Source organism: Chiloscyllium plagiosum, unplaced genomic scaffold (assembly GCF_037043375.1).
Source record: "Chiloscyllium plagiosum isolate Xiang-an unplaced genomic scaffold, Cpla_swu_hap1 HiC_scaffold_16, whole genome shotgun sequence".
Classification (NCBI taxonomy): domain Eukaryota; kingdom Metazoa; phylum Chordata; class Chondrichthyes; order Orectolobiformes; family Hemiscylliidae; genus Chiloscyllium; species Chiloscyllium plagiosum.
In genome coordinates, this window is record NW_028270154.1 from 59,699,776 (window position 1) to 59,720,773 (window position 20,998).

Here is a 20,998-nt window from a genome sequence, read left to right on the forward strand (position 1 = left end):
CTCACTTTCTGGCTCCCCAATGTCTGTCCACTATATAGAAGGTGCAAATCAGAAGTATGATGGAATAATATCTCCTTGTCCAGATGATAGGAGCTCCAACAACACTCAATTTTCTTGACACGATCCAAGACTAAACAGCCTGATTGGGACTCCACAAACCACCTTCAACATTCACCCCTTTCACCACTAACACATTCTGGCTACAGTGTGTATCATCTACAAGATGATTTGTAGCAACTCCTCTAGACTTCCTTTAAACACCTTCCAAGACCTACGTAGCTAAATCATAAGGGCAGCAATGCATAGGAACACTACTATCTACAAGTTATCCTCCAAGTTTCACATTGAATTGGAACTATGTCACCATTCCTTCTCTATCACTAAGTCAAAAACCTAGAACTCCCTTCCAAACAGCACTATGGGAGTAGCTACTCTGGATATATTCATTACTTAAATTACAAGAAGATAGCTCACCATATCCTTCTCCAGGACAATGAGGGATAGATAATAAATGCTGATCATCACTCACAGCCCATGAACAAATGAAGAGAAAAACGCTTAAAAAAAAAAGTAGGCAGACGAATATTAAGGAAATAAGTTAACCATATAATCCACAAATATCAGTCAATCAATCTGTTGGAATACATTTAATATTGTCCATTCATCCTAACTGCACAATCATATCAATCCTTTCATAAACATTTGAGATAAAAAAAGGTGTTTAGAACAGAATGGATAACAATGATTAAACTTGAAAAGTCAGACTTTGAGATGAATTAGCAATCACACATTCCCATCATCAAGCCAATTTATTTACACAACCATAAAGTCACCTGACTTTGCCACAATCTCTGCCTCTTTGCCAACATTACTACTGGCCCTATCCTCATTCATATCTTTGTTAACTCCAGACCTAATTATTTCAGTGTATGCATGACCGACCTGTCCTATTGCATTTGAGGTTATCCTAAAGCTTTTCATCTATGTCTTAATTTGCACCAAGTCCCATTCACCATCACCCCTGTGCTCTCTGACCAACATTGACTTCATTCAATAATAATACTGACTTTAAATTTGGATTTTAAATTTAAATACTCCACGACCACCTGATGAATGAGCAATGCCTGAAAGCTAGTGCTTCAAAATAAACATGTTGGACTATAACCCGGTGTTGTGTGGCTTTTCACTTTAAATTTCTCAACCTTGTTTTGAAAATCTTCAGTGCCTTCATCGCTGCTTATCTCAATAAGCTTCTCCAGCCCTACAATCTCGGAAAATCTCACATTCATCTAATTCGAGCCTCTTGATGATCTGAATTTTAATTATTCCTTAATGGTGGCTGCACCTTTAGTTGTATCGGCCCTAAAGTCTGAAATTCCCCCTCCACACCTCTCTGCCTGTCTCTGTTTCAGTTTCTACCTTCAAGATGCTGCATAAATCTTATCTCTTTGATCAAGCTTTGGACATTTGACTTAATATCTCACGCAGTTCATTATCATTGTATTTTAAAATGCTCCTACAAATTATCTTTGGATGTTTTATTGTAATAAAGGCCTCTAGACAAAATGTAAGTTGTTATCCATTAGAGCAGTGAAGGGTGTTAGAGATCATTCATTGAATCTACGCTGCTGTCGCAAAGTAGACTTCTATATGCCTGTTGTAGTCTGCTGCTATGGATAGTGAGGCTCCAATTTGCTGTTCATTATATTGGCTGGCCAGGAGTCTCTCCCACTCTTATCACCTACCATTGATGTGTTTTAGAAGGATTTACAAGTTGATACTCAACCAGGTTTGCTGCACCACGAAATTAACCTTCGTTGGCCATCAGGCCTTAGGGTAACACTTCTGGGTCAGAGGCACCCATGGTGCCACAAAACCTCTGTATTACAGTAATAATTTTCTCTAATTCAAACAGATGTCAAACACATCATCTGAAAAAAAATTTAATGTACATTGAAATTGCTCTCTAAGGATATATTCATTACTTAAATTACAAGTCTGGCAACTTGTTCAGAACATGAACGAAGGGGTCCTTTCTAATAAAATAAATCATAGTATTATGTAACAAAAGATTACTTGTGACATCTTAATTCAAGGTTTTCAAATTAAATTAAATCATCTTGTAAATATATGTAGAAGATTGATTCTATTCCCCTGTAACTGCAGTATTTTAAACCATAACCTAAGGGAGTCTCTTTCAAGAAATCATATTTCATTAATTGAAACTATAGACAGCAAACTAAATCTAATTCAGATAAGTTCTCCACATGACACTTCTTTGATGACTAAGAATATAAGTACTGCCTAATGGCATTAGCAATCATAATAAAGGAAACCGTCAAAAAGGGTCAAAAGAAAAATGATGTCACTTGCGTGTGAGTGTGCACTACCACATTCTAACTAAATCTCTCAGTATTTCCATAGATCATCTTCAGAATGCTGGAGCAAGTTTAAAGGATTGTATGCATTAGATTTTGTTTGCGCCAGTCTTGAATTATAGCTTAGGGAAGCTGAGAAAGAAAATAGACACCCCTTCTGGAGTGAATTTTGTTTTTATTGGTGTGGATCATAATTCTAACTACTTCTGTCTGATATCTGATCCTTTTGAATTTTCCACTTTGTTTTTTCTGCTGATCATTCATGGCTTCTCAGAGGGAATCAGAGTATTGGATTATTTTAGTCAGGAAAACCTTATCTCCCCATCGAGATGGTTTGATCCCACTCTAGGGCTGTATACTTTACTGCAAAATCATATTGCAGTTTCCTTGCATTGTTTCACACATGGATTTCAGTGTTAAATGTTCAGAAAAACGCTTAAAGCGGAACGACAAGGCCAGACGTAACCTCAGCTGATCTGACCATAGACAGTCTACTGACCTAGGGCACCAAAGGAAACGTGAATGAAAACTCCAACTTGACTGACATATAGATCTGCAACTTGTACAAATATAATTTGCATTTAAGTCAAAAATATATTGCTCTCTAAGCTCTCCCAACTGCATAATCCATCCCTTCACCACCAAAATGCTAACTCCTTGTATAGTACACTCATCAACTTCTCCCTAATCCAGAAGTTTGATCCTTGATGCCTTTTGCAGTTTCTTTGCTCTTTCCTCACTGCATTATCAAAGTTCTGTTCTAAGCTTGACTTTGTGCACCAAATTGGCCCTCATTTCTTTTAGTTAATATGCCTTCCTAATTTACGCAGCAAGATATATTGATTTTATGCTACATTTGCTGCCAGTAAGTGCCTCAACATCAATGACATTAGTTTGAGAGAAACTTTGTTTGACTTCAGTGGAAGTTAAACACATGTGAGATGTAAAACAGACTACTGACTTTCAAGTTTCATGTGCTTTGCTTTTATTTCTCTAGATCATTAGGGAAATATGCAGTCAGTGCAGTGGAACTGAGGGATCAACATCACCACTTCTACCAAAATTAGAATTGGAAAAGGTAAATGCATGATAGGTTTGAATTTAAATTATTTTTATGCTTAATGATAGACAACTGAAGTTCAGATCTATTTCATTCTGAAGATATTAGTTAAAAGTAAACTGGACTATGTTGACAATGATGTGAAGGTGCTGCTGCTGAACTGGGATGGACAAAGTTAAAAATCACACAACACTAGGTTATAGGACAACAGGTTTATTTGAATGTACAAGCTTTCAGAGTGCTGCTGCTTCATCAGGTAGCCAGTGGGGCAGGATACATGGGACACAGAATTTATACATACAAGATTAATGTGTCATACAGCTGATGTGATGTATTAGACAAATCTAGATTGCTATTAAATCTTCAATGACTTAGAATGGGAATGCAGGTTTCGAAACATTAACATGTAAATCCTGGAACTTCTTTCAAGTCATAGCCCTGAGATAACTTAAGGCTTTATCAGTATATAAAAAAGGTGACATCTCAGCTCAGACAATGCATTAAAGGTGTGAGGTCAGAGTCTGTCTGTATTCCAATCTTGAGTCAGACTGGTTTTATTTCCAAAGCAGGAGTTTATTAAATGTCACATTGGCTAACTGCCTACAGACTGTGTGCTTTTTGAACAAAATGGAATGTATCTGCAAATGCAAATTCACCCCATAGAATCAAATGTGAAGATTCATATGACCAAGGAGCAGTGCGCCGAAAGCTCATGGTTTTAGATGTACCTTTTGGACTGTAACCTGGTGTTGTGTGATTTCTGACTTTGTCCACCCCAGTCCAACATTGGCATCTCCATATCATATCTGGCCACTGGAAAGTCTGGGCTAATATAATGCCCAAATGAATCTGTAGAGATTCACTATGTAGTATAAGCAATCTGAGATATCCATCTTGGCATTTGATATGCATGAGGTACGTTATTTCAGCCTTGTTTGAGGGTTAAAAAGATCAACTGTTATTATTGCTCTTGATTGTTTTCTACTGACCCCTATAGAAAGTCCATTTGTGAGGAGTTAAGCTAAGGATAGCGTCAGGTATTTCTTCAGGTAGCATCCCTGTCTCTGAGCTAGGGGGTTGGGGTTCAAGTCCCACCTTCGCCAGCAGTGTGTAATACCATCTCTGAACAGTTTGATTAGAAAATATATACAGCATTAAGCACATATTCTGATTAAAATACGATGTCAGGTTTGTTTTTCTTTTTGAGGGATCTTGTGGTACATTGATTGTGTCCCTACCACAGAAGGCCTGATTTCAAGTCCCATGTGCTCCAAAGATGTGTAATAACATTTCTGAAAAGATTGATTTAGAAAAAAAAAGTCAAGTTTGGTTTTCCTGTTCCAGCTCCATTTTGATTGAGCTCCCCCTACCTACCCTCTTCCTCACTTCACTTTTGGTGGTCTGTGTTTTCCTTAATATATATAAAAAAATTGATTAATTAGAAATACAGGAAGTCTCTTATTGGGGGTGGACAATAGGTGAAAAGTACCATGGGTGATTTGGTGATTGGAAGAAAGCTTTTTGGGTGTGTGTGATAACACTTTTAGACTTTAGAAAAACAAAGAAAAGAAGTCAGGCTTGACTTTATGTTTGAATTGCTACTAATGCTACATAAGACCCAAATGGACACAGTATCAGAAGGATGCTGATGGTAAACATATGCGACTTTTTTTATTCTAAATCAACCTGTTCAGAAATGTTATTACATATTTTTGGAGCAAATGGGATTTGAACTTGGGTCTTCTGGCCCAGAGATAGGGACTCTACCAATGTACCACAAGTGGCAGTGAATTCGTTGCCACAGCGTAATTTTTCACCTTCATTGACAAGAGAAGAATGAAGTGGAGAGAAAACAAAAGCTGTTGAGTACATTCCTCACATTCCATGTATTGGCAGAAATCAGGGAACAGATTATTTTCTCGTTTTCTTTAACTGGGAAATTGCACCAAGATATATGTAACACGATGAGTGAAAATAGAAGAAATATTTAATTTGTTTAGAGAAAGTATATTTAACTAAATATGACGATCACAGAAAACTAAACTAATTGAAACATCTGAAAATAGTCAGTCCAAAATGTTGCTTTCTTGTTCTTGCTAATGAATCAGAAATGTATCTATTCACATTTAACTGGTTTTGGTTAATTTTATTTTGACAATGCATTTATTGCATCAACAGTTATTATTCCTTGATGCGTATGCGCCTGTATAAAGACAAGATACAATGATTAACCTTTGCTCCAATGGAATTAGTCTAATGCACTATCAGAAAGTTTGTAGATTTCTTGGTATGGTATAAATAAGAGCAGATATTTCTTTCAATTAATCAGTTGTCAATTTCTTTTTATTTGAAGTCTTTTATACATGTCTATTAGCTAAATAGTCAATAAATCACACTCTGTTATTGCCTTTCAGTGAATGAGTTGGCAGTAGATTTTGACCATATAATGATTTCATGTAAATAGGGTCAATTAAGGTTCTTAAGCATGCTTTCTTTCTAACTTTGGCTTTGACCAGAACTTTCTCATTGCTGTCAGAATACAAATCAGTATACGGAAGGTAAGGCTTCAACAGCTGTTCCCGTTAAATCTTAAATTACTAAATCTAACATAATGCTAACTATGAGGTAATGTTAGAAAATATTGCCAGCAAAAGTCATCTGCTGCATGTATTGTTCCCCAGAAAGGTGAATATGAGTGATTATATCTTCACATATTTGCATAATGCTGAAACATATGGTAACCACGTATGAGCCATAAGTATACATAAGATAACGATTTTGCTAAATGGAAATTTTCAGATGTTTTATGAACAGAATGTAAAACTTTCAGATAGCATCTATAAGAAAATCCATCAAGAAGATGTCTTTCAAAGCCAAAATATTTTTGCACCAACTTTAATGAAAAAGTAAACAAATATAAAGAGTAACATCTCACTATATTTTTATCAGAATTAGCAAAGACCAGAATTTCAGCCTCATTGTGGGAATTGCTGTTCTTGCTTTTATCCCATTCACATCATGCACCTTGAGGCAGATGTCTGGGAAACAAGAGTAAGGCTTCCTAGTATTGTAAAAACAGAAGATTAATCTTGGTTTCCATGCCTTTCTACAGAGATTATCAAATGAAAAACAGACTTCAGACGCTGAGAGTGTAGTGATAGGGGAGAACGGATCTCCACTTAATGGCAGAGAAAGTAGAGAACATGGTAAGTCATTACGTTGCAAAATAAACAATTGTTTTCTACTGCCTGGTTTCCAGTTCCATTAGTCTTTTCTGAAGCAAACTCTGAAAGTAACATTACCATTATTCCATCAATGTGAATGAGGTGTTTCAAAATAAGAATTAAAATATTGCCTTGGGGCATATGACAAAGCACTAAAGTCTTTTTCTTCTTAATTTGACCTAAGATTGCTTCGCCTCTCCCAGGCTGAATGAGTAAGTAGGATGAGACTTGGACAAGCAAATGGTCTTTAACTGCCCTTTCTCATGTATCCATATACTTATACCTCATATACTGAGAAAGCCCACTTTGTATCAGTTTGAAGTAATTAATGTTATTCAAATTACTAAATCTTCTGCTCCAATCTGATAAAATAAAATTTGGAGGGAAAATATACTTTTAGAATTTCAAAGAGATAAATGTTTATTTTGATTCTAAATATATAAAGCAATGAGATTAAAATATGGATCTGATAATTTACTGCAAATGAACCTAAGTATTAATAAGCAACTTGTACACAAATTCCAACTGTTTACTTATAATATTTTTAGAAGTTGAATAAATCAAATCCTTGTTTACATTGCATTTTAATATAATTTGTATAGTATACAATGAACCTCGGGTTAGCTGTCATCTAAACTCAAAGGTGCATACCACCTTAACATGTGAACATTGAAGTGATAAAGCTTATCTTTTACAATGGGTTGATATCAGTAGGTCTGATCTGCAGACACTCAACATGTATGAGCACATGCATATAAAAAAACCGGTAATGCGATCACACAGGAGAGATATTCAAAGTAAATTATATAAACACAGAAAATTGGCAGCTTTCATATCACGTTTTGAAATGTATCTCTGAGCACAGCATGAACACAACATTGAATTCTCTCCTGAATTCCTATGTCATTAGTAACAACAAAAAAACTTCTGAAGTTCTTTCAGCATGCTAGAAATTATAGAACAGGAAGGGAATTTCTGAATAACAGAATGATGTTGACATTCATATTGTGCTTTTGCATGCTCTGGCCATCTGAACACTGAAATGCTTTCACTCTTGTAATGTATACAACAGCATCCTATGAACAGCAATGAGACAAATGACTAGTTAGTGGGGCAGCACGGTGGCTTAGGGGTCAGCACTGCTGCTTCACAGTGCCCGGGACCGGGTTCAAATCTCACCTTGGGCAACTGTCTGTGTGGTGTTTGCTCAATCTCCCCATGTCTATGTGGGTTTCCTCCGGGTGCTCTGATTTCCTCCCACAGTCCAAAGATGGATGGTGCCAGGGTTGGAGGATTTGAGTTATAGGGAGAGGCTGAACAGGCTAGGACTGTTTTCACTGAAGCGTTGGCGGCTGAGGGGTGACCTTATAGAGGTTTATAAAATCTTGAAGGGCATGGATAGGCTAAGTAGACAGTCTTTTCCCTGGGGTGGGGAGTCTAAAACTAGAGGGCATAGGTTTAGGGTGAGAAGGGAAAGATATAAGAGAGACCTAAGAGCAACTTTATTCACGCAGAGGGTGGTACATGTTTAGAATGAGCTGCCAGAGGAAGTGGTGGAGGCTAGTACAATTGAAACACTTAAAAGGCATCTGGATGGGTATATGAATAGGAAGGGTTTGGAGGGCCATGGCCGGCTTCTGGCAGGTGGGGCTAGATTGGGTTGGGATATTTGGTCGGCATGGACATGTTGGACTGAAGGGTCTGTTTCCATGCTGTACATCTCTATGACTCTATGTGCAGGTCAGGTGAATTGGCCATGCTAAATTGCCCATAGTTTTAGGTGCATTAGTCAGGGGTAAATATAGGGTAGGGGAATGGGTCTGGCTGGGTTGCTCTTCGGAAGGTCTGTACAGACTGGTTGGGCTGAAGGGCCTGTTTCCATACTTTAGGGAATCTAATCTAATCTTTAGTCTGTTTGGTAAGGTGAGGGAGAGCTCCTCGCTCTTCTTCAAATACTGCCATGAGATTGAGGGGCACCATAAGAATGGGGTAGGTGGTTAATGAGGCTCATTGGACAAAATATGTTGAGAGATTTTGTCAGACCTTGCAGTGGGAAAAACAAACCTGACAAAACTGACACTGAGCCAAGAAAAGTAAGTTTCAGCCTTGCATTTATAATTTTCTAATGACATAGAAAAGAATGTTGGAAATCTTTGAAACTTGCTTTGTTTCTGATATGTGAATAACTTCAAAAAAGCTTCAAAATACATGCCCAAATCTGTGTATGACTGTGTTGAAATCTTGAGCATGTAACTAACCTAAAGGTACAGGCATCTGAGGAAATTAGCTTAAATTCAGTGAGAGTCTGGTTTCACCAAGGAGGAACTTGTGCTCAATTCTAGTTCTGAATGCCTACACATCAATGGAAGGACAGGCTTAATTGCAATGAGTTAGGCACTAAAAAATGTTTCCACCAAATTCCTCAGAAGCCAATTACTATAATTTATTTCCTAAGGGAAATGGTCAAGTTATTGATTGAAGATTTTTTAAATGAGATGGTTCACTGTTTACAGATTTTATTGTAGGAAACACGGCTGGAAATGTTTTATGCAACTAGTGACATTTCCCTCACTGCAAGGCAGCCAGACAAAGATCACACCAGATCAGTGTGTATTTATGTTAAGCACTCTATCATTGATAGCAAGATATTTCATTAGAATGAAACTCAAGCCCCTGCAGCTAAACAGTAGTATGCTTGGCCTGGATTTTACAGAATTCCTTGGGCCAGGTTGGGATGTGGTGGTGGGTGTAATTTTTGTGTATGTTGTTGGCACATTTCTTAGCACCTACCTGCCAAACTCATCACAGTCTTACCAGCATGGGAGGAGGCCTGCTCACAAGAGACCCTTAAATGGCCAATTAAAGCCACAGCAGGGTTTCATCCTGTAGCCACTAGGATTTAACCCTCAGCACAAGAGGCCCACACAAAGTGTGCTACCTCACAGTTTTACTGTTCAGACTGGTGACCGAGTGCAAAGGGAAGGGGTACCTCTTTTATGAGCAGCCCTTACTCGTGGGCTGTCCCCCGGCCCTATTCACCAACAGTCACACCCAGCCACCTCACATTCATCGCAATGAATCTGGTCCCAGCAATATTGCCCTCACCTCTGCAACATTTGCCTTCATATCGACTCAGATCCGTCCATTGTTAGGGGCTGGATACATCCCCAGCAAAGACCCCACTCTCAGTGACACTATTGGACTAAGGGAGCTGCTGACTGCAGATGAGGCAGATGATGTTCCCCAAGTCAACTAATGGCACAACAGTCAGGGGTAACAAAGCAGGGGTGAGCACACCCCTGACCTTAACATAAGGGATGCAGACTCTGCATTCTGCTTTTCCATTCTGAGAAATCTTTTTCCATAAATGTCTATTTAATTTTGTATTGATTTACTTTTTGACTACTACAGTTTCACTTTGTCAAATCTTCATATCTTAAATCTATGGGAAATCTTGGTTATGAAAGTTTTGCTTCATTATTTGAAGGCTTGAGAGTTTCTTGTCTTTTTATTAATGTTTGGCAGAATCAAATGAGCCATTAAAGCTGGGACTTTCGTTTCTGAGCCAGAAACCTATCTGCCATTTCCATTCTGGATCCTAACCCTGTGTAGTATGTTACAAACATGGTCATCTGGATTATCAAAGGGCTCAGGCCAATTGATGGCAGCAAATGGATTCTCCATTCAGTTAAGGATGCTAATCCAACCCTGAGGTCAGAGATCTGATGGGAAGCACCGATCTATTTGCAGTCAAGGTGTGAGCTGTGAGTTTGTGATGGAAAAGCGAGGCTAACTCGATGTGGAAGCACTCTGTGATGAAGGGCCAGTTTTTAAAAAGAGCACAGTTGGCTGGTCAGGATCATGCAAACAGCCCCAACCATCCTCAATTGGCTACCTGCCTGGAGGCAGTGATGTGACCCTGAACCAGCCTCTCCCAAAATGGGTCAGGTCCCAAAGGGTGGGATCCTCAGGTACAGGAGGATCACGATGGACCCAGACGTAGCTGAGTGATGACAAGGAGGTGGGGTCCTAGGGTTTCAGAGACAGACATCATCAAGCAGAGAAAACCTGGCTCTCAACTTGCCCCTTTCTAATTCCAGATTCCTCAATTGGGCACTGAGTGCCTTTAATCAAGGCACCACCCTAAACTCCTTGCCTTTGTTTCACTGTCCCAGCATTACAAGTCACCTACTTACTGCTAGTTGAAACAAAGACAGAAGTTGCTGGAAAAGCTCAGTAGGGCTGGCAGCATCTGTGAAGAGAGATCAGAGTTAACGTTTCAGATCTGTGACACGTCCTCAGAATGGACTTGAAACATTAACTCTGATTTCTCTTCACAGGTGCTGCCAGATCTGCTGAGCTTTTCCAGCTACTTCTGTTTTTGTTTCTGATTTACAGTATCCACAGTTCTTTCCATTTTTATACTGCTAGTTGAATACTACTTATTTGGTGTCACAGCAGGCAGGCCATCCACTGACAGTCCTGCCACAGACTTCATTAGCGCATTAGCAACAAAGAGATGGAATCCCCACCCATCACCCTGCTGTTTGATTAAAGGCCTCTCCACCACAAAGCTCACCATCAGGGAGAACATAAAACCCCACTCATGTTTCTGTCAGGAATCTTGTAAACATTCTGTCCTATTTATACATTTTAAATTAGACACCCCAAAACTCATTAATCTCCTTCAACATATTGTCACCTCCCTATTTGTATGCCTGAAGTATTTTAAATACCATATTGAAATCTTCAAACTGTTCATTATTTACATTAAGCCAGATAAAATACACAAGTTATTATTTCACTTTGAAGTAGTAACTTTTGCTTGATACAAACCAGGCTTTGTTACAGATGTAAAAGACATGTCTGAAGAATGATATGATCTGTTGAATAATTATTCTCTATCTCACAAGAGCCCTCCTTAGCATTCCACAAGCAAAATTGCAGCTTTCTTTTTATGTAAGACATGTATATCAATGTGACCTGATTTTATTATTTATCATCATCTAGTGAAAGGGAAGAGAAGTGGTTTAGCCGAACTGAAAGGCACAGTTAGCAAGGCTGCAGGGAGGAAGATTACACGCATCATAAGTTTGGCTAAGAAGAAGCAAACTTCTGAAGAACAGACTTCTTCAACAGAAGAGGACATTCCATGCTGTGGTTAGTACGAGCCCCACCTTATGTTACCTGGATCAATAAATATTTTCAGCAAATTCGTGATGGTAACTGTTGTCGTAGGACCAAATATCAGCCATGCTTATAGTACGATTTTGTCGTAACACTAAGAAATACTCATCTTTGAGTCATCGTCATTTAGTTGAAGTACGTGCAGTACATTTGTCACTTAAGCTGCTGGCACATGTTGCAAGATGCTGTCCAGCAACATGACCACCCTCTTGACTGATCATTACTGGGAAATGTGACAGGCTGCCTGGTTTTGTGTCTGTGATAAAAGGCAAGGCAGAATTACTGTGAGACTTCAAGTTGTGAATGAAGTGATAATGTACAGAAAGACAAGGCAAGACAGAGGTCAGAGGTAGGTTCTTTACGCACAGAGTTGCGAAAGCATGGAATGTGTTGCCAGCGGTGGTGGTGGGAGCAGAGTCATTAGGGACATTTAAGCGCCTGCTGGACATGCACATGCATAGCAGTGAATTGAGGGGTGCGTAAGTAAGGTTATTTTATTTTAGATTTGGATTAATCCTCGGCATAATATTGTAGGCCAAAGGGCCTGTTCTGTCCTGTACTTTTCTAATTTTCTATGTTCTAGAGATGCTGTGAACATCCAAGTAGTGAGTGAGCACCAAGAATATGAGCTAAAAGCCCTATGATGCAACCTGTTCTAGTGCATGTAGTGGGTGCCTTTTCCTGCACAAAGTGGTCTGACAGCCACATTGCAATGTAAGTCATTCCAAAGTGCAGTATTGAAGTGATGAACTGTATCATAGGTGAGTCGGAAGAGTATCATGCTGATGTGTTGAGACTTTGCTGATGCCAGACTCCATGAGTAGGGAATGCAGATGGCAGCTGTGTCTGTTAGGGAATGCTAGTGAAGATGGATGCCCAGAGAAGAGGCCAGCAAACTGCAGTCATAAGGTAACTACACTGACTTTCATATTGGGAATGGACACTACATTTCTCTCTGCTGCCTGGGGAAATAGCATATAAAAGTTGTGAGGTTAGGTAATAATAAGATGATGCCGCTGATGGTGGCATTGTTGTAATGTCACTGGATTAGTAATCACAGAGCTAGGCTAAGGCTGTGGAGAAATAGGTTTGAATCTCTTGTGGTAGATGGTGAAATTTAAGTTCTATTTTAAAAATACAGAATTAAACATTGGCCTGATAGTGACCATGTACCAACTGTCAATTGTCATAAAAGCCCATCAGATTTACTAATGTCCTTCAGGGAAGGAAACCTGCCATCCTTATCTGGTCTGGTATACGTGAAACCCCAGATCCACAGTAATGTGATTGGATCTGAACTGCCTTCTGAAATGAGCCCAAAATGAACCCCAATGAGCCATTCAGTTCAAGGGTTTATTAAGGATGGACAATAAACTCTGGCCTATCCCAAGAATAACTTTTTTTAAAAAGCTAATTGATGCAATTGGCAGTTCATCTCTTACTACCAGGATTCTCTTCTGGTCATTAAAAGTTTGTATGGAAAATCTAACTTCATCTTGACATTGAGAGTCTCACTTTTCCAATCTCACCATTATTTTCCCAACTATCTCGCCATTGCCCATGTCATTCAAGATCTGGGAAAATTCTACCCATAGTTACAATGACTATAGCTGTTTTTATTGCTCCTTGAAAACAATCATAGTTTCTAGTAATTTGTTCTACAATATTATCACCATTTTACAATAAAGTGTTGCCTATATTTCCTATTTTCTTAAACTTAAATGGTAGCCTCAATCCTCAAATCTTGAACTTAGCAACAAAAGTTACCAATAAGATGGGTAACTTATACATGGGAAACATAGAGTTTTCTATCAGCTCTAACCTTATATTGAAGTACAGAATTTTATCTCAGCTCAATACTCGCAGCTTAAGTATCAATTGTTTAGCCGTTGTGTGGTCTCCAATCATTCTATGTTGTTCCCATTGTTTAGTGATCAAAACTGAAAACTTTGTTTTGCATGTGTCTTTGCAAAGGCTGATTGCCACAGTAACATAATTTCCTTAGACATAAGCTTCCCCCTTAGTTTATCTCTCAACAGTACCTGTGAATGCTGAACCAAAACATCCAACAACATAAGCCCCCATACTTCTTTAATTAGTATAGTGTGTTACTATTTGGAGTGTACCTTTCCTGAAAAATAGCTAATTGTAAATTTCACCTCTGGAGCAAACTAACCATGCACTTCCCCAGGTATGGGATATCGTGTCTTTTGCATGCTTTCCATAGATATAGGTCTGAACCTTCAATGGGTGGATGAGAAACGTTTTCATGACACAATACCAGATTTAAAGTATTAAGCTGCTTTTTCTTATGGCAGCTAATGGAAATACTGATAAATAATTTCTAACAAAAGTTGCAATCAATTTTCATTTCATACCTTGAAAAATACCATATGCACTTTCCATACCAGTTTCATTGCTGTTTTATGATCATGTGAAAATGACAAACAAGAAAAGAGCAGCTCATGATACCTCAAACAATATGACTCTTCTTACTCATGCCTGTAGTCATGCAGTCTCCTGAGAGAGAAAATAAACCAGAAGACAAACTGCCATCAGTAAGGGTAAATGAAAATCTTAGGAATTCCTATCCATCCAGTTGAGGCAAAACAAACAAATCTTTTCTTGTGGTGATACCTTTTTGTAGAAATTTTATTCGCAATAAATGAATTATTGCTTTTCTACATCTCACATCAAGCCCAGGTCTTTATTGTAGTTTACTGATTAAGTGTTTATTGGCTGCAGACATCTTTTCTCTGTCTCTCTGTGTCTCTTTTGACAAAATGATTAAACAGTAGGCAATCAAGAATTAAAATTGATAACTCCCTTATCTTAGGGTGTGGATTCCGAGAAATCAAATCCTACAGGTCTCAGAATGAATATGGGCCACCATGACTTAATGAGACATGGGCGGGTAATATTGGGGTTAGCTGAGCTTTTAACAATCTGACTTTAGCCATACTTATTTTCTTCAATTCCAAAGGTTTGTGGCTTTTAAAACATGTATGTATTAATTTTGTGTTAAAACACAAAACTTAAAAGTCACTATTTCCCAGATAACTTGTGGGAAGAATAGAATTCAAAACTATTATAACAGTGGCATTTGCCACTGCATCCAGGTTGCTGTTAGTCAAAGTCATTATTTTCAAAATGTTTTTATTTCAAAGACCAGCTATTTGCACTGTTGTGACCAATTGTAATGCCATTTCTGTTTTCCTGGTTGGGATTGGCTTAGCATGAATCCTGGGTACTTTCTGCTTTGTAATTCAGTCCCCCACCAGGTGTTGTATTTATTAGCTAAGACATCAAGGAGATTGCCAACAAATTCATATTATATGATCAGTGAGTTATACCATTTATTAGACTTTGGTATTTGCCCATATGGTGTGGTCTGCAAATAGATGTAGGGCATTCTCCATATGTCAAGAGTCCTTTACAACCAATGATTCCACAAAATGATGGTGTCCAGCATCCTGAAATGTACCATACAGGCCTCGTGATAAGTAACCAGGATGTGCTTGACCATGCAAAACAATTCAGAAACTGGATAATGAGAAACACTGGGCTTACACACCAACTAGGTTTAGAGAAGAGAACCCATTGTTGATAATATGGTGAGGCAAATAGCAAGGAGAAAAATTTTGAATGAAGGACAAGAATCTAGAAAACACGGCCTTTCGGTAAGAATAAAGACAATTTCAACTGACAGGAAAAGGACAAAAAGATTCTTATTGTTTTTCACCCTAAGAGGAGCATTTGACTTTTTGGAAATCAAGACAATTTCAGTGACACAATTGCTGTTAAATCCATTACCATCCAGGAAAAATCAGCTTCAAGTCAACAAACACTCAATCATATGCCAGTACAGTTCGAGCTTTGAGTATGAGTTCCAGCGAAGGTCAGAATTTCAGTCTGTTTGCCACATGTACAGTGGATATCATGAATTCCCACCAACCAGACACTTACCAAGGACACCTGTACCACATGACTAGCTAATATGTTTCTCTTTTGCTGCTTCAATCTCAATAAAAGTTACACGGATGCTGGGAATAATTAAGATATCAATGCTCTAGACAGGCTGTCAAGAAAGGTTTACAAGGTGCCAGGAGCCATTTGACATGCAAGTAAACATAGTGAATATGTTGGGCTTTGAGGATGTGTACATTGTGAGTAAAACTACAACATATTTGCATATATAATATCCATTAACAAGTGACCCTTTTTAAACTGTACCAAATTTAAGCTTTTATTTGTAACAGAATAACGGGAGCCAGATGATACTGTCGGGCTAGCAATAATCACAATCAGATGTTATAGCACCTGAGATGGTGTCAAAATAATCATTAGTGTAGACTTTTTCGAAAATAATTAAACTATGTTTGACCACTTCTCCATCACTCTTTCGATGCCAGCCAGGATCACTCAATATTTTTAAGTGATGATTTTCCCTACCCTACGATTTCAGGCTTGTATTTTGGATTGAAGATGAAGGGATAAACCGATTTCATGAGCAGGCTTTTCCAGTCCCAGGGTGACAGGCAGGGAGACTGAATGTGGTCGAGTGTTGGGGGGAATGAGAGCTGTGTTGGAGCTATTCCCTATCACCAAGAAAGTCTCCCAGTGGGGAGGTTGGATGGTTGATGTTGGGGATTCCCAGCCCATTGACGTTTTGCTGGCAGCACAGCAGCTCCCCCCTTCACTCTCCTCTTGACGCCCCATCAGGAGACCAGTACTGTTGAGCAGACTGTTTCCCTATAGCTAACACAAGGAGCAGTTGTAACTGGAGATTCCATGGAGCAGGGCGATGACTCATGGCCCCAGTGTGTCCAGCGGAGCAGCCTACCCTTTTCAAAGCTTTTGATTTTAATTGTTTTATTTCTAATCTCTGATACTATCTCTATGTTGAGGTGCCCCCTCAATATCCAAAATTCCTGAATACGAGCCTCCTCTCTGAGTTGGATGGCCGAGGCTTCAAGGTTCCCAGCCTTCTGACTGGACCAGTAATATCTAAGTAGCACACACCACCTTTAATTAGATGGTGAGCCCAAAACTGGCCAATTAGTATGAATGGTCTTAGGAACCCATCTGGTCTGAATGGCAAGATCTTGAAACCTGCAGGAAAATCCTGCCCATGTTAATTACAATATGACGTGCCTCTTTTTAGTTGTCTTTAATCTGAAAATGATTTTCCAGTCTGACAAATCAGTTCACTTATTTATACTGCAGCAGGGTAGTTACTGTGGTTTCATATAACTCTTAACAGTTCTAAAGTTTTGAGACAGGACAATAAAAAAAACTCCTCCCCCACTACCTAGACTAAGCTTTGGAAGCTCATTTGAATAAATCAGATTTCTTTGGTTGTTTTGAGATTTTTTTCTCAGTGACGTTTCTTTTCAGGAACAACTTATAGTGGGAAGCCGATAAAACTACAAACTGAAGTGCACAGGTGTTAAACATGGATCTGGACTCTGGATTCAGTTTAGAGTTTACATTTTTTTAAGCATTAGGGTTTTGTCCATATTTCATAGGAAGGACGTACTGGCACTGCAGCGTGTCCAGCGGAAATTCACACGGATGATCCCTGGAATGGTAGGCCTAACATGTGATGATCAGCTGAAGATCCTGGGATTGTATTCATTAGAGTTTGGAAGGTTGAGGGGAGATCTAATAAAAACTTACAAGGTAATGCATGACTTAGAAAGGTTGAACGTTGGGAAGGTGAGGAGACTCATACTTGTGGGCACAGCCTTAATATTAGAGGGGATCAATTTAGAATGGAAATGAGGAGACATTTCTTCACCCAGAGAGTGGTAGGCCTGTGGAATTTATTGCCACGGAGCACAGTGGAGGTTGGGACGTTGGGTGTCTTGAAGGCAGAGTTTGATAAATTCTTGATCTCGCAGGGAATTAAGGGATATGGGGAGAGTGTGGGTAAGTGGAATTGAACCGCCCATCAACCATGATTAAATTGGGGAGGGTGGACTTGATGGGCCGAATGGCCTTGCATCCACTCCTATGCCTTATGGACTTATTACTTTTCATTCACAACCGTTCTTTTGCATTTCGCAAATTTTTCAATTCAGATTGGGATAATGGCACATAAAAATAAATTTGTTTGGTTTCACTGTACCTCTTATTGAACAGTAGTTATGTTGCAATATTTAACAAGCTTGACCATTGAGTCTACAGGGTGCTAGTATGGGCAATAAACCTTTCCTGCTCATTGTGATGAAGTTGAGTCTGAGACAAATTTAGCATCTATTTGTGTTTTGCAACAACACTGTTGTTCACCTTGGTCGCATCTTGCAGGCATGAAATGCAGCTCCACAGAATGGTGTGAGGAGGGTTTCTAATTTCAATTATCCAACCTCCGTTCTATCACTGAGCGGGTGCAGGGTAGGCACTTTGTTTTGAAGATGAAAGGAGGGATAGATGGGAAAATACCATCACCAGGGCATTCTTTGCTACTTCATGGCTGGTTTAAAGCAACATTGAGGGTAGACCATTGTCCCTGATAGTTATAATTGAAGATATCAGTAACCATTTTTCAAACATAAAATTTGGAAGGAATCCAGTCTTTTTGAATTGTATGTTTGAGTTGTCATACACTAAAATGGGATCCAAAATTCTCTGAGAGAATTAAGTGGATTTCTGCTGCAACATCTATAAACAGAGCCATAACTAGATCAAAATCATGATAAATGGGGTGAAGATTTGGAGATATGGTCCATTGTAGCACTCTCTGCAATGTGAAGCCAGAAGGTGGATGAATGGACCTTTTTCATAATGATGCTATAATTCTCAAACTTGTGATATAAACTGTGGGAATTTTTTTTTGTTATTTGGTGTGTGTGTGTATAGGTTTCAGGTTATTGAGTTAACAACTGGTGGATTTATCTGTGTGTCTGAAGTTAATTCTTAACTTATAAAGTATTTCTGTAGCCATTGTGATTTCTTTTCAAAAACAATTTTTCAGGCTAGTTGTAGAATGAATGGATTTTATGCGTTGCTACTGGACTGTTGTTTATTTTAGATTGTTTGTGATGCAGTAAAGGTTTGTTAAAGGTGTGGTACTTGGCTTTTTTAAAAAAACTTAATAGAAATGCCGTTTGCTGAGCGAGAAAGACTTGAGAGAGTTAAGTCACAAGTGACTTAAAACCTACTGCAGTGTTAAAACTTACTCTGGTGTATTACGAGTGGTATTTTGAGAACTGTACAAGAGGTTTGTTTTGGGTGATATGCAAAAGCTATTTTGCTTCTTTTCAATTTATAATGAAGTGTTTTACTACCAATTGGATTATAATCTTACATGTGTTGGAAAATCTTTAATTTCAGATTATAAGTAGATAGTTTGGATTATTCTAATTTATCTTCATTTCCTTTGTACAAACTTCTGTTTTATTGTTGAAGCAAAATCTACAACATTTTTGTCTTTATGGTTCAGTGGTAGACCACTTTGTTTCAATAAAAACAAATACAGTATGATCTATCATACCAGGTCTGGAATCTGATTTGTCCAGTAGTAACATTATCTTGGATCATAACAGTTATATATAAATACTTATACCAGTCTACGTCATGCCTTATGCCTTTAACTCTATTCCAGGTTACTTGAACGTAATGGTTAACAACTACTGGAGAGAGCGTTGGTGTCGACTAGTGGGCAATACACTGTACTTCCACAAAGACAGGACAGATCTAAGGACACACATTAACTCCATTCTGCTGCAGGGGTGTGAGGTGATACCAGGCTTTGGACCAAAACATCCCTTTGCTTTTCGGATTCTTCGAAAGGGACATGACATTTGTGTGTTGGAGGTACAGTTATTTACAATGAATTAGACATTGATATTAAATAATTGGATAATGGTTACTTTTTATTAAAGAACAACTAAGTTAAATATGAAATTAAAGAAGATACTTTTCCATCTCCAGCTTATTCCTGAGTATTTTAGTTCTTTTCAGACTAGTATCAAACTGCATTCAAAGCGTTATGAATATCTTTGGGTCACTTAGATGGTATGGAGGATCATTCTATAGATACCTGCTGTGAGCACAGGGAACTTGTACAATGTTGTGATGAGAACAGACCAACATGGTCCTGGCTTTAATCATCACCTCTACTTCGCATAAGCTTAATCAGGGCACTAATGGCAGTTCTACATTTACTGTTAGCACCAAGTAAATTACAGCGGAGTATCTGCTCCTGATTGCTGGAAGTGTATCCATGTGAACAATAGATGGAAAAGGACTAGGTCTACATAGAGTTAGGGCTGGATTGTGTTTTACAACACTGAAATGGGTCTTTCAGCCTGAACGGCATTTGCCATTTTGCTGCTTTTTGTCAACCTTCAGACATGTTAGGACACTTCTGGGCAGATGGGATTGAATCCATTTCACCTGGCACAGAGGTAGGGACACCACTACTGTATCAGCAGAGCCCTGTATGCCATGTACTGATGTTTGCACAAATATTCTCACATCTTTGAAAATGCCTCTGTTCCTTTCTGTCATGTACTTGCCTAACATTCCCTAAGTATATCCATGCTATTTGCTTAAACCATTCTTATCATTCTCAGAATTTAATATAAGGTTTCTGCAGAGTTCCTTATTGAATTTGATAGTGTCTATTAAAAGTTTTGTCGAGGACCTGCCTCCAAGTAGAAACATCTTTTCAACATCAATCCTATCAAAACCATTCAGAATGTCGAGGACTTCTATAAGGCCAGGTTTAATTGTTAGATTTTCTTTCTTGAACATTTCACAGAGAAAGTAAATCAGAAATGAATGCAAATTAGTAGAGCACCTGGGTTTGATTGTTATGGTTCATATGGATAACCTTCTGCTATATGCATCAAAGTTCACACTTGAACAATGCCCATTTGTGTGAAGTATCTCACCTGAGAAATTAGTGTCTTCAGGAATAGAGGAACATAGAAAATTATTGAAGCAAAAACAGTAAATCACAACATGCTAAATGGATCTTATAATAGCTTTGGGCCAAATAATCAAAGGTCATTTTTGAGCACATTTTACAACACAATGGCAGCCAGATAGATAGATAGATTCCTTGTGTATAAAACAAGACACATTATAAAAAGTTGGAGTTGAATATAAAGCTCAAGCATTGGTTGTCATTTTTGTGGCAA

The 20,998-nt window shown here is 38.5% G+C and overlaps 1 protein-coding gene across 3 annotated transcripts in view; it reads left to right on the forward strand.

The window, feature by feature from the left end:
• The window catches only part of afap1l1a (actin filament associated protein 1 like 1a), a 211,746-nt gene that overhangs the window by 155,544 nt on the left and 35,204 nt on the right, over positions 1-20,998 (forward strand). For all 3 annotated transcript variants that reach the window (XM_043703824.2, XM_087995440.1, XM_043703823.2), the window contains exons 9-12: positions 3,376-3,456; positions 6,551-6,644; positions 11,673-11,822; positions 19,456-19,667. In XM_043703824.2, the coding sequence (XP_043559759.2) occupies positions 3,376-3,456; positions 6,551-6,644; positions 11,673-11,822; positions 19,456-19,667 (537 nt within the window). The remainder of the gene's footprint in view (positions 1-3,375; positions 3,457-6,550; positions 6,645-11,672; positions 11,823-19,455; positions 19,668-20,998) is intronic.